General features: G+C 45.7%; 1 protein-coding gene across 1 annotated transcript in view; it reads right to left on the minus strand.

The window, feature by feature from the left end:
* Positions 1-13,619, minus strand: part of LOC107526816 (RNA binding fox-1 homolog 1) — a 180,058-nt gene that overhangs the window by 65,914 nt on the left and 100,525 nt on the right. Inside the window, exon 8 of the mRNA XM_087815209.1 lies at positions 10,134-10,214. Within this exon, the coding sequence (XP_087671335.1) occupies positions 10,134-10,214 (81 nt within the window). The remainder of the gene's footprint in view (positions 1-10,133; positions 10,215-13,619) is intronic.

Consider the following 13,619-nt stretch of genomic DNA (forward strand, 5'->3'; position numbering starts at 1 on the left):
TTCTGCAGTTGGACACATTTCTATGCAAGAAGTACCAAGAATCCCCATTCCAGAGCTTGAATTATTTGAGTGTCAGTAGATGCTCACTCCCAGCTCTGCAGACAATGAGAGGGCAGGGCTCCAGTTGCAAAGTGGGGTCCCCTAGGAATGCACACCTGCACCATTATATCAAGCTGCCCTCTTTATATTCCAGGAATCAACAGGATCTTATTTTTAGCCCCTGAAAATTTCATATTCAGAGCTCTGGACTCAGAATAATTTTTCTTTTTTTCTATTTTAAATCCACATTAGTTGGAGAAAGAAAATGAAGTACAGATGGGTGCATAAAAAATGAAACCTTAAAATAAGCTTCTCAACCCATAGGATTTCCCTCTGGCCTGTACCTGGGGAGGGTGGAAGGTGGGCATGGTGCAGGAGTTAAATGTGGGAGCTGTACCAGGCAGTCTGCTGATCCTCTTAAGGAAACGTGAGCATTAAAAAGTACTTTCTGTCAGTGCAATCACAGGACCTGGGGTTTCCAGGGAATTCCCCCAGCACAACTGCCTTGCTGCCTTTCAGAAACATCTCATCTCGGTCTTGTTCTCGGGCTGTGCACACACCGGAGGCCCAGGACAACATGGTTTATTGTTTTAATATCTGTCTGACACAAAGCAAACCATCCTCTGGTGACTCCTTATCTGTCACATGTATTTCTGTGAAAGAAATATCAAGACAAATAAGATGTTTGGGGGCACACCACAGGATGGCAGGTTTTGTAATCAGTGGTCTTTTGCAGAAAGGAGACCCTCATCTGAAAAAGACGAAAGCCCCCATTCTGCATTGAGATTAATAACTAAAGTGCTGGGAAAGCCAGAGAGCAGCTGCCTGAAATGTGGTTTCTTTGCAGGTTCTTCCCTTTAAGCAACTAAGGGTGGAGGGTATTTTACTAGTTATTTTTTATTTTCCTGAAATTGATTTCTTTAAAAGAGGCCAAACAATAATAAAAGAGTAGCCTAGGATTATTATGATTCCGCAAAAGGAACCACAGATGCCAATGAGGGAGCTAACATAGTTGGGTTAGAAATGGTGGGTACTGAAAATACAAACAAACCTCTTCTGAAAATGGGTGTCCAGGCAGAATCACTAGTAAAAAAACCTCTTAAAAGTAACCTCTTGCCTAATCTATGGACACAGACATTGGTATGGGGAAGGCCTGGGGTGGGGTGGATGTGGGGTGGAGGGAATCAATGGGGAAAAATGGGGACATCTGTAATACTTTCAAAAATAAAGATAAATTTTTTTTTAAAAAAGTAACCTCTTAATAAAAGATGTGCCGGGCTGTGGGAGAGCAGAACCGACAGAGCAAAGCAAGGAGGTGGTGCCCTGGTGATGGAGGAAGAATGTTTCTGGAGCCCCTCCACCAGCAGCGGTTGCTGGACAAACCCTGTTTAATGAATCGGGCAAGTGCTACGATAGAGGCGACGGGCAGAGCAGAGCATGGCACATAGAAGGTGTCCCAAAATCTCTTCTTCTGTGGGTTCAGCGAGGGAATGAGGACCTCCGAAGCTAAGTGTGCCTATGTGCAGGGTGGGAGGATGGCGAGAGCAGCGACATTTGGCTCACCTACCAGGAGGTGTCAACAGTGGGTAAGTCGTCTGTTGGGAACGGCCTCCTAATGGCCTCTGAGTAATGTTTGGGATTCTGAGGTCTTAGCCTTGTGGATCCGTCTCGTCTGCAGGAATGTAGGCACCACAGAAGTCACGTTCCCACAGTGTGCACAGTGCATGGAATGGTAGCTGGCATATAGAAAGAGCTTGAAGAGACTGGTTGAATGAAGTAATGTATTTTCACCCGCCCTCCCCCATCGAAGGACTGATGAGTAAAGAGGAAGGAATTATTCCAGAGAAGGTGACAGAGGCACCTAGTTACGTTGTCACCATAATGCTGAGTCATGGGCACAAGAAGAATGAAGCACTGTCTGATTCCGGACCACAGGGATCTGTCTGGAGGATCTCGGGGAGCCAGCGTGGTTGGGAAGTGTGGGGGAGGAGACGAGAGGGGGCTGGGTGGAGAAGGAGGGGTTCTGGGTAAGCCGAGGGGGTCTCATTATTTCAGGAAAACCGGGGCCCATGGTAGAGGGGCCAACGGCACCGAAATAAAGCCTCCAGATCCAGATTTGTTGTTTATTGTGAGAGCAAAACGACATCAACCCATTGTATCCAGACTGAATGTATGCCTGTATCTTAATTTAATATGTAGCAGGGGAGGGTATTTATTCTCTTACATGCCTACCTTTTATCACATTTCAAAATGTGATAAAATAATACAAAGTGCCAAACGTCCATGAGGGTGCCCACTGAAAAGAAGTCTCCTTGTTACTTCCACCCCCAGGGAGCCAGCTGCCCTGTGTCCTGCCCTGGTAAGCTATGGACAAATCTGGCCTGAAGACTCTTCTGTAAATAAACTTTTATTGGCAGCACAGCCACACCTACTCATTTATGTATTGTTTACAGTGACTTTCTAGCTATAAGAACAGAGCTGAGTAGCTGCAACAAAGACCAGATGGCCCGTAAGGCTGGAAATATTTACTGTCTGGCCTTTTAAAGAAGAATGTTGCCAGCCCAGGCCAGGGAGAGCAGACAGGGAAGGATGGCCTCCCCAGACCTCCCGGGGTGGGAAGGACAACCTCGGCCTGAGCGTGGGGGGTCAGCCGCTCGGAGGCTCCACCTGACCACTCCCCCTCGGGTATTTCCAGGGGCACGGCAGGTGGCACTGCTCGTTTGCAGCCACTGGTGTGTAATCTGGAGACTAGTAAAGATGGAAGGCTTTAAATTCTGTTACGCTGGTTCAAGGTTGATCCGACAGAGTGACACTGGGCAAGTTCCTTATTCCCTCTGAACTTAAATTTTCTCATGTAGAAGGGGGCATAATGCTCATACCTATTTCATAGTTTCCTTGTGAGGATTAAGTGAGAAAGTCCATATGGACAGCTAAAAGGATGCTCAACATATACGAAGTTCTCAATAATCTATTATTATTATTATTATTGTTATAATATCAGGGCTAGAACTAAGGTAAGACCAATTAGGCACTCACCTTGGGTGCAAAATTTAAATGAAGGACCACCAAAAAGCCAAGCAATCAAGATAAATCATAGTTCAATGCAACTTTTTTAAAAATTAAAATTATTGTAAAGAAGTGCTGTGCTGAGTCATACTGGATCCTAAGGCAAAAGAAAAATTAATGATAGTGATCCTGTCTTTATGAAAATTTTTAATATTTGTTCAATGGATTTTTTTCTATTAAGCTTCAATATTTTGAAATATTGCCTTAAGATATTTACCTTGATGACTGAGTTTTCTGAAGCCTCTGTAAATTTTGTCTGAGACGAGTGCCTCACTTTCCTCACCCTAGTCCCAACATGGATCATTAATTATTCTTTTAAGCAATCCCTCCAGAAACTATTAAAAAAAAGCTTCCTGGGAGGCTGCCATGAAGCTCTGAGTTACTGGAAAGAGGGAGAAAGAAGAGATGTTTTTTTAAACCGATGCATCAGCAACACAATGCCCTGTATGTGCACTTTCTATTAACTGAAGTCAGTCTACTGACATTTTCTGTATTGGGCAGGAGAAAGAGGAAACCATAAATTAATTGAGGCCATTGCTTTAATTACAGAAAGCAATGGAAGTTCCATCCATTACCTAAATGTAGAAGCATGCAGGCCTGATTTATGTATGTTTCTGCCACTTAAATCATTGTTTTATGAATTCCACACAATTACTTCCATAAAATCTGCAATCAATATATCAGTTAAAACTATGCCACTACCACTTGCCCTTCAGTTTCATATAAGTGAATAAAGGAGATGATTTTGCATTTTGATAACATTTGGGTTCCTGAGCATTTGCTTGTGGTATCAGATTTTTTTCCCCCTAGTTGTCAGGGGTAAAAATTTAGGGGGAATTAAGAGTGATCCTTTTATTTTAGGATTTGTCCTCATACAGGTTGAAAGCTGTGGCTTACATGTAACTATGTGGAAATACATTTATTTTCATTGATAAACATATAGAATGATATCGAAATTGCTGCTGAAAAATGCTTTCTTTCTGAGCCATTGACAAATAAAACTGATACTTCTGTTTTAAGGTGCTTGCTATGGACTGAACTGTGCTCACTCCCCCCCCCCCCCCGCCCCCAGCAAACTTGCATGTTGACCACTAAGTCCCCTTATGACAGTACTTAGAGCGGGGAAGTAATTAAGTTTAGATGAGGTCATAGGGGTGGGGCCCTCGTGAAGAGCAGTGCCTTTAGAGTGGTGTGGGAGGACCCTGTGAGAAGGCCATCATCTACGCACAAGGGAGAGGCTTCTCACCAGAACCGAACATGCTGGCACCCTGGTGTCAGTAACAAAAGAAAAGACATATATTTGCCTATATAATTAAAACTACATGCTGGAGTGTAAGCAAAATAAAATGACCAAAACAGACAGATGTTGGCAATAGACAGAACATCTATCCTGTTCTCAGGTTATGCTCCTTGATGGATAAGTATCTCTTCATGGGAATTAAAAATAAAATGAGAAAACTCATAAGAAAAACAGGCAGATGTATATTGAAAATTCACGAGGGGTAACATCCAAACAATTAAACTTGTGAAGGATGATGCCCTTCGCTAGGAGAAAGGCAGATGCTAACCTGGGCAAAACTGAGCTGCTCTTTATCACCCATCCAATTGACAGAATAAAAAACAGTAAAATATTCAGGTGCTGGCAAGAATGTTGGGACGGAACGAGCGACCCCATGTTTGGGAGCCTAGATGTAAAATTTGAAGCGCTGGTGTGTCGGGGTGTATGTAAAAATATTTGCTGCTGCCTTTATGGAAAGAAGGAGCTCGAACTACCATGGATAGGGAATGGTTGAATAAACTGTGCACCACCCACGCCCTGGAACAGTATCAAAAGGCTTAATGGGAGATGGTCAATGTGTGTGATTAACTGAAACAAAACATGATTAATACGTGTAATGTGAACATACTACGTATGTGTGTACTCCCCTGTTTAAAATCATGCTGTTAATACCCCCCATGGCATGTGTGTGTGTCCTTTGCATTATTATGAAAAAATGTGGACAGATACTTACCGGGGAGTCAATGTGAATTATTTTAAGCGTTTGTGTTTTTTAATAAAGTGGGGATATTATTGCCATCTTATTCCATCCCTGTGAGTTTGTGTTTATTTGCATGTTTCCCCGATTAGAGTAAGCGCATGTCACCTTCGTCATTTAAAATCTATTCATAACATTGTAAAGAAAAGAAAATAAATCTGATCATATTTACCTGCTTCTGGAAACATCTACTCCATATGGAAATGAAGATGAGAGATTGCTGGCTTCGCTAATCCACATTAGAGGTGGGCTTTCTCATTTACGGAACCAATGATTTACTGCTTCGTATTTCCACAAATAGAAATGGAAGCGATGTTTGACCTTGGAAGAGCTGGTATGTTCTTTACCCCCCTACTTCTGCCTGGAGGCGTTTTGGATATTATCAGCCACTGTGTGTGAGCAGTGCCAAGGCCACTGGTGCCTTTCGCCCCGGACAGGAGGGGCCTGCAGGCCACTGGCCCTAAGGGTTGTGCTGTTTGCTATTCAAAGCAAACACAGGGTTAATTAATTAAAATTATTTTAAAATTGCTGGGTGGCTCAGTTAGTTGGAGCATCATCCTGTGTACCAAGAGGTTGCAAGTTTGATTCCTGGTCAGGGCATATACCAAGGTTTGGGGTTCAATTCCTGGTGGGCATGGGTATGGGAGACAGCCAATCGATGTTTCTCTCTCTCTCCCTTTCTTTCTTTCTAAAATTAGTTTTAAAAAAGTTATTTGAAGGTGAAGAAAAGTATTTTATTAATTTAGTTGATTCAATTTAATACCGTAAGGCACAATATTAATATTACGTGTTTTGCATTTGGGGCAAAGTGATCCTGCTTAATTCTCTGGAGTTTTGCTCTGACTGTATTTAAGTCTGGTAGAAAGCAGGCCCATTGTACGCTCTGGGTGAGTGGTTTATTAGGACACATAAGAGGACGCGTGATGTCCTGAGACGCACCTTGGACTCGGGTTTCACACGAGGCTACAGGAGATGAGCAGAAACCGGAGTCGGTGGGTGAGATGGGAGACTCTGGGGGTTGGCGGTATCCACAGAGCCCGAGTGAAAGCCTTCCCTGAATGCGTTCATGGCCCGGGTCATGCTATTAGGACGGTTCACTTAAGGGGGGAAACTCATTATGCAAAAATGCATCTTAAAAAACAGATAACTTCAGTAGGAGTTATTTTCATTACGGACTCATTCAGCGGGGTTCCTTTAAAAACCATCTCCCTGACTGCATTTAAGGGTGTTATTTACAGATGACGGGCTACTTGGCTACAAAGAAGGGCAATTCAAGTCTAAAACATCCAAAGCCAGTTAAAGACGCGGGAAACAAATACAGACTCAAAAGTATTCCTGGAAGTGGGCAAGCCCACAGGGTGCGATTTACAGAGGTACAACTTGCACACCCCTTCCCCAGGAGCACAACTGTTACCCCAAATGAGGAATGTGCTCTTTTGAGCTAAAAGCAGGTGAATCCTAAATGATTGCTGAGAACTGAGGGGTGAGGGAGCCTCAACTTTTGGGGAAAAGGCCAGATCCTGAAAGAAAAAGAGGCCACACTGTTCAGACTTCAAGGGCAAGACCTGTGGCTCTTACCCAGGTGTATGTGAGACCTGGAGAGAGGAGAAGTATCTCAGGTGACTGTGTGTGCATCCCGTGTGTGTGTGTGTGTGTGTTTATGTGCAAAACTGACCCTTTACATGCTGGCTGAATAGTTTATAGAAAATGGGGTGTGACCAGAATATACACCTTAATCTGGAAGAAGAAACCCACATAAATGTTGCAAAGAAGCCAGCTAAGTGCAAACAGCCTGGCCTGAAAAGGCATTGCTGACGTCCAGGAGGGGAAAGAAAGCCTTAGGCATGATCCTTAGGAGGGAAGCCTCAGTCATGATCTAATGCTTGGCCTCAGGATGAAAATAACCTAAGACCCCTCCAGCCACCCACGTGGGGAAGGGGAGGTCTCAGGTTGGTGGTCCTTACAAAATACTAGCTGAGCTTGTCAGGGGTAAGAAGCTAGTTTTTGTTTTGTTTTGTTATGGGATAGGAGGGTTAGCTATTAATTGCTGTTTTCTTAGATACTACTCTATACAGGGACATTTGTTTTCTTTATTATTTCTGAAAAATTGCTATCAACCTAAGTACTCAAAATGAAGGAGAGATAGATTAAAATGTAATATGATTAAACAATAGATTATTATGAGGTCATTAACATATTTCACAAAATGCACATGACATGATAATAAGTGAAAATAATAGGAGGAAAAATGTGCGGATAATTGACTGATTATGCAATTTTAAAATGAAGGGTGTTGGACACACATCATACAGTTTGTATAATCATTATAAATTTTCACTCTTAAACTCAAAAAAAAAGTACCACTATAAACAGTGAAGCGACATCCCATTTTCTATTTTTCAATAATGAAGTGGACTCTTTAAATCAGAGATCAGCCTACTTATTTTGTGAAGAGCCAGGTTATCAATATTTTAGGCTCTGTGGGCCCCGTATGCCTCCTTCACATTATTTTTTGTTTCTGTTTTATTTTTATAATGCTTTGAAAAATCTAAACCCATTCTTTGCTCACAAGCCTTACTAAAACAGGCTACGGGCTGGATTTGGCCCTTGGGCTGGAGTTATACTGACCACTGCTTCACATGATTTCATTTCCTGTGTGTTTTGCCTGTTTTAATATGGAGAACTGAGACAAGTGTCACATGATCTCACTCATATGTGGAATCTAATGAACAAAATAAATGACAAACAAAATAGGCCCAGGGGCATGGATGTTGGGAACAGACTGACAGATCACAGAGGGGAGAGGGTGGGCGGACAGGAAGAGATTAACCAAGGGACTTCTATGCATATATGCATTGCCCGTGGACACAGACAATAGTGTGGTGAAGGCCTGGGTTGGCGCAGGGGCTGGGTGGAGGGGGTCAAAGTGGGGAAGATGGGGGACATCTGTAATACTGTCAACAATAAAAGAATTTAAAATTTAAAAAAGATATGGAGAACTGTGGCCTAGCTCCACGTTTGACACAATGGCACACACTTTCCCAGAGTCACTCTAGAATAGCTGTACCGATGAAAACTAGCCCTTTTTTGGATTTAATTTATTTTGTGCCCTTCTGAAAAGAAAACGGAAATATAAATACAGCCTATGATTGTAGAAAGCCACACTGTCCAATATGGTGGCTATTAGCCTCATGAGACTAACTAGAGTAACACTAGTTGAAATTAAATGAAATGAAAAAGTCAGCGGCTCGGTCCCAGGAGCACACTAACTGGATGGTGCAGATACAGGGCATTTCACCCCGGATGGTTCCGTAGGACAACCATACTAAAGGAAAAGCTAAACAATACTCTGAAACTCAACCCAAATCTCCTCCAGAAATAGTATTTATAGAGAAGAGGGAGAGACTGGTCTTACGGAATGACGATGAAATTGAGAGTCAGATGGGGCCAGAAAAGTAGTCGAAGGTTAAATAATTTCCCCAGGTTTGCAAAACAAATCTACCACGTCCCAGCCCTGTGATCCTGGTGAGTTACCCCACCTCTCAGTGCGCTCCATTTCCTAGGCTGTAAAGCAAACGTTACAAAACCTACCTGGTGCAGAGTTTGCGTGGATCAAACAAGGTTGAGCATGTGAAAGTGTGTAGCAGCATTCTAACCTACGAGATCCATGCATGCGCACTGGCCCAAATGGGACAATTTTCATAAATTCAGAAAGACCCACTTCTGGCCAGGATGGCTAGCTTTTGGCTTCTCGGGGACCTTGCATTTCATGAATATCAAAACTGCTATTGAAGATTTTATTCTGGTTGGGAGAAGCACTTGGCTGCCCACATGACCTGAAACTTTCAGGGACCCTCATGTTTCTCATGGGGTCCCTGTCACTACTTCTAATGGCTGCCCCATGGCTAAGAGTTGGGTTTGTCTCAGCCTTTGGGAATTGAGATGCTCGGTCTTGGCAGGTGGTGAGGGTTCCCCTGTCTCATCCTCTCCATCACCATGAACCTGTGGCCTCTGCTCTCCCCAGGCCCCTCTCCATCCAGTCTCAGAAGCATCCCACCTTCCCCCTGGTCCCCAGACTCACTTTTGAGCAGTCGTTGGAATTTCATAGGGTGTACACACACACACACACACACACACACACACACACACACACTGTATGAAACAGATGACAAGGTCTGGACTGTGGCTGGGGGACTGTGAGGAGGGGCAAGCCAGCTGGGGGACCACGGTGGGAGCAGCGAGCACGGGAGGTCCTGCTCTGGGAAGTGGGGTGGGAGTGGGCATTCTTTGGAGGACCCATCCCAGGCAGAGAAACCCTTGTTTTCCCACCTCAGCATTGTGATTTAGCTTCCATAGTCATTTTGGTTTCCTCCCCCTAGCACTTGATGGGTTATCTCTCTTAAAGAGCCTTTAAATTGCTGCTTCCCCCAGGGAAATGGGGGGCCAACGGCATCCTTTACTGTCTTCCTTCTCATCTGCCCCCTCAATGGACTCACACAGGCAAGAACAGAGCAGCCTTGCAGACAGGTCGCCAGCCCAGGCTAGTAATATCCCCACCGTGAGAAAACTGTGCTCAGGAGCACTGCTCAGCGCCTTTGCTAGGCCAGGGTGCCAGCTGAAGGGCCCGGGCCTGTGACTTCAGTTATTCTCATATAAATTTACAAAGCTGGGATGGGAGGCAGGCCGTGAGGTGCAGCTCCCCCTCCCCCACCCCAATATCCCGCGTCCCATCCACGGGACCCCACCCTGACAGGTGTGCACAAGGAAGGGCTGGGACCCCCAGGGAATGAGGGTTCAGACGTCAGGAGCAGAGGGATTAGGTGCTAATGCAGCAGGGGAAACAGAGGCATGCTTATGAAAGTCAGGTTCACCTGGGCGGAGCCACACAGGAGGGTGGTGCGGAGGGAGGGGACAAGAACTTACATGGCAGGGAAGGTGACTGGACTCAGGGTTATGTCACAAAACAAGAAAAGAGCCACAACACGGGCTTACTTGCGGAAGTATATACAAGTGAACTGGGGGCACTGTACATGGAAGATCCCTCCTGGTTTGCCTGGCACAGCAGCACCGTGCCTACGAAAGAGAGAGAGATAGATGGCATCGGCTCTGGGAACAGGCACGCTGCACCTGAGAGCGCAGCAATGCAAACGAGAAGGCAGAGAAACGAAAACGCAGCCCCCCCAGTGCGAGACGGGACCCCCGCAGCAGGCCCGGCCTTAGCCAGAGGGAGTCGGTGGGGTCCGCCCCCCAGCCCACCAAGCCTGCGCCTCTCCTTTCCACATGGGGTGGGACAGTGGGGTCCGGCTGCTCCAGGACCCCAGTCTCAGGTCAGTAACGAGAGCAACATGCCACGCTCAACAGGGAGCTTAGAAATGTCAGCGATAACGAGGTGACAGGCCTGACTCAGACACTGCTTGGCTGTGTGATCATGGCAAGTGACTGTACCTCTCTGTGCCTTGGGGTTCCCATCTGGAAATTGGGGTGGATATACCTACCTCCAGGAGGGGTGGTGGATCGTATGACTGGAGACGCGCCCAACACAGGGGCTGGCATGTAATCGTGACTCAATACATGGTAAGCACATGTGTGTGTATGTTTACAGAAAATCTTTCCTCCTCCCAACTTAGGTCTTTCCCAATCAGTTCTTCAGAGAAAGAACAGAAGGCAGGGAAGAAACAGATGCCACTTTCGCCGTTCCTGTGACCCCCGGGCCCCCTGGACTCAGGGCGAGGTGATCTTTGGCGTCTGGGTGTCCCGTGTCCTCCCTAAAGCTCCCGGCCTTCCGCTGGGAGAGGCTGAAACGCCAGCCCTGCAGGCCAGCCGCAGCTGCACTGCGGGGAGGGCTTTCCTCAGCCCGATTTACAGCAAAGGGCACCGGTGCATCCCTGCAAAGTGGAATTTTACAGCAGGAAGGCCGGTGGACTCCTGAGAACTCTCCCCAATCTGTGCCGTGTTTTGCACAACCAGCCACTCCAAAGACGGCCAGGGTCAGGAATCTTCGGGGTATCAGTTCTGCTCTCCTGCTGCTGCAAAGCTCAAGCTCAAAGGCTTTGAAAAGCGTGAGAGACACGTCTGGGGAGTTTGCAGCCCATTGCTGACGGTGGGGATACATTCCTGGGGTTTGTGCTCACGTCCCAGTCTGGGCAAGGTCAGCGCCTCCGCTGGCTTCTGTACCCTCCCCTCATCGTCACGGTTGGCAGCAATGTCCCATGAAAGAAAGCCTGGGCCCTCAGGGAAGCGGGAACTCACCTGTGCCCTTGGAGACTTGCCCTCTCCAGGTGGCGGGGGTGTTCTATAATTTTTTTGGTATCTTGTCCAAATTCAACAAAAGTGTAGTTAAAACTTCCAAAGTGAGTGGGGGTTCACCAGATAGAGAGGGGCTGCTATGTGATGATATTAAACGACAGTAATCTTTCCTGAATTACACTCCCAGACATAATTCCAAAGGTGGTCTCCCGGCCTCTGCTCCACCATCCTCCAGGGACCAACTCACAACAGAGGGACTCGGGGAGGCGACTGAGAAGCCGTCCCCAAATTCCTCTTCTCCCTCCTGTTCCCTGTGTTGTTCTGCATTTTGTACATTATTTCCAAGTTACACAAAGATTCTATTAATTCCTACCTCATCTCACCCTTCCCCCATCTCACTGAGCCTCCTCAACGCCAGGCTGGCCAAGCCCATCCAACGTTTGACAAGGAGAAGTAGCCCCTGGAAGGAGGTTCTATCTGAAGGAAGGTCCCCCAGTCCCTCTCCTGTTTATCCTGGTGTCCCAAGCTTATAGCTGGAGGACAGGCGTGCCCTTCCCTCCTCCCTCAAAGGCCCACATGTAAGAGTGAAATTCACTGACCTTCCCTTGGTAGCAAATAGATGGGCTTGGGTGGGCCTGAGTCATAGTCAACCTTTGCTAAATAGACAATGCTTTCTTCTTTCTATTTTAGGTGAGAATAGTTTATTGTAACGTATGAGCCTTTATACGGTCTAATTTTTCCAAAGTGGGTATTTCCAGTTCTGTCAGGAAATTGGTCTGGTATGGGGGGATTAACAGCAAACAAAGTAAACATCAGATCATGGGGTGTGGGGTCTAAAATTAACCAGCAGGAGACAAGACACCCATTAGAAAGGACAGGCCCTCACCCCACCCTGCTTTATCCGTGAGGCTCACTCGGACTTGCTGAGGTCACCTGTATGCTTTTGCTCATTGCTAGAACTCTCGGAGAGAAACTAATGTTTCCTTAGGCTAGAGAGAGAGCTACCAAATCAGAATCTGCTAGGGTGGGAATCCGGCAGGTGGAACAGGAAAAAGTTCAACTGGACTCTTACGAGCACCCCTAGTTAAGAACCACTTTTAAAAAGAGATCTGAAGTTTTGGGGGGTGCCCAGGTTTTGAAACAAAAACAATGGAATTGTAGCAAAAATATATCCAGAAGGACATTTTAGTGTCATGCAGTTAAAACCATAGGGTCAATTTTCAATAGGGACACAAGGCAGATTCCTCCAGAAAGCTGAATCCTGCCAGGGCAGAATGAAGCTTTCCTCATTTTCTTATGCAGTGGATCCTGAGAAACTGGACTGAAATAGCTTCTTTGGATGCCCTTTTAATAGTTAAAAAATTCTTTATGCGATGATTTTCACCTTTGTAAAACAAAAATCTACACCATCACAGGACTTGGTTTTGATGTTACCTAAAAACATCCTACAATTTAATTTGCAAAGTATTTGTTGTGTGTTCTCTTGGTACATTGTGACCTTTTCTCAAAAGAAAGCTTTGAATTTAGCAAAAGCAGCCGAGAAAAACACCGCAACCTCCGTGCATTTTTCGGGTGGGGGCGAGTCATGTGTGTTTATTTAGGAAAGTGAGCGGAATAGATAAAGGGGCACAAGCAGCAATAGAAGCGGTGTTTACAAGGCTTCCAGAGCACTTTGTGACAGCTGTGCAATGCGTCCCAGAAGGGAGCCTTCCATCAGCCTCCCCCCAACAGAAACCATCTGCCTCTGACTGCCACGCACGGCCTACAACCATGGCGACATCCTTAGACTTCTCTGCTTTTGCTTATAAAGCTCCTTAAAATTTAAGTATGGGACTATGTTCAACGTATGCTCATTCGTTAGTCAGTATGGACCATTCATCGATTCCTGAACTGCCCTTTCCTGCTGGCCTGGAATCCTCAGAATCATTCCCAACACAGCTTCTGGGCAGTTCGCCCCTTCGGTCAGAGTTGGTTAAAGGGATGAGACCCCCATGCTAGTCCTGCTCTTACTGTTAGGTTGAACCATAGGAGATTGACCATATGTTTTTATGTTAAACAGGGTTGAATGCTGGCAATTTCACGTGGTTCAAATTTTTTTTTTTAATGTCTTCCCCCCTCCCTTCTGTGTAGTTTAAAACCACCTCCTCTCTTCTGAGTCCCCAGGAGTAATTTAATTGCTCCCCTCCTCTATGTTCTTATCACACTTAAAAAAAAATCTCCCTAGTAGATCCT

This window comes from Miniopterus natalensis, chromosome 3, assembly GCF_054644295.1.
Source record: "Miniopterus natalensis isolate mMinNat1 chromosome 3, mMinNat1.hap1, whole genome shotgun sequence".
NCBI classification, from domain to species: domain Eukaryota; kingdom Metazoa; phylum Chordata; class Mammalia; order Chiroptera; family Miniopteridae; genus Miniopterus; species Miniopterus natalensis.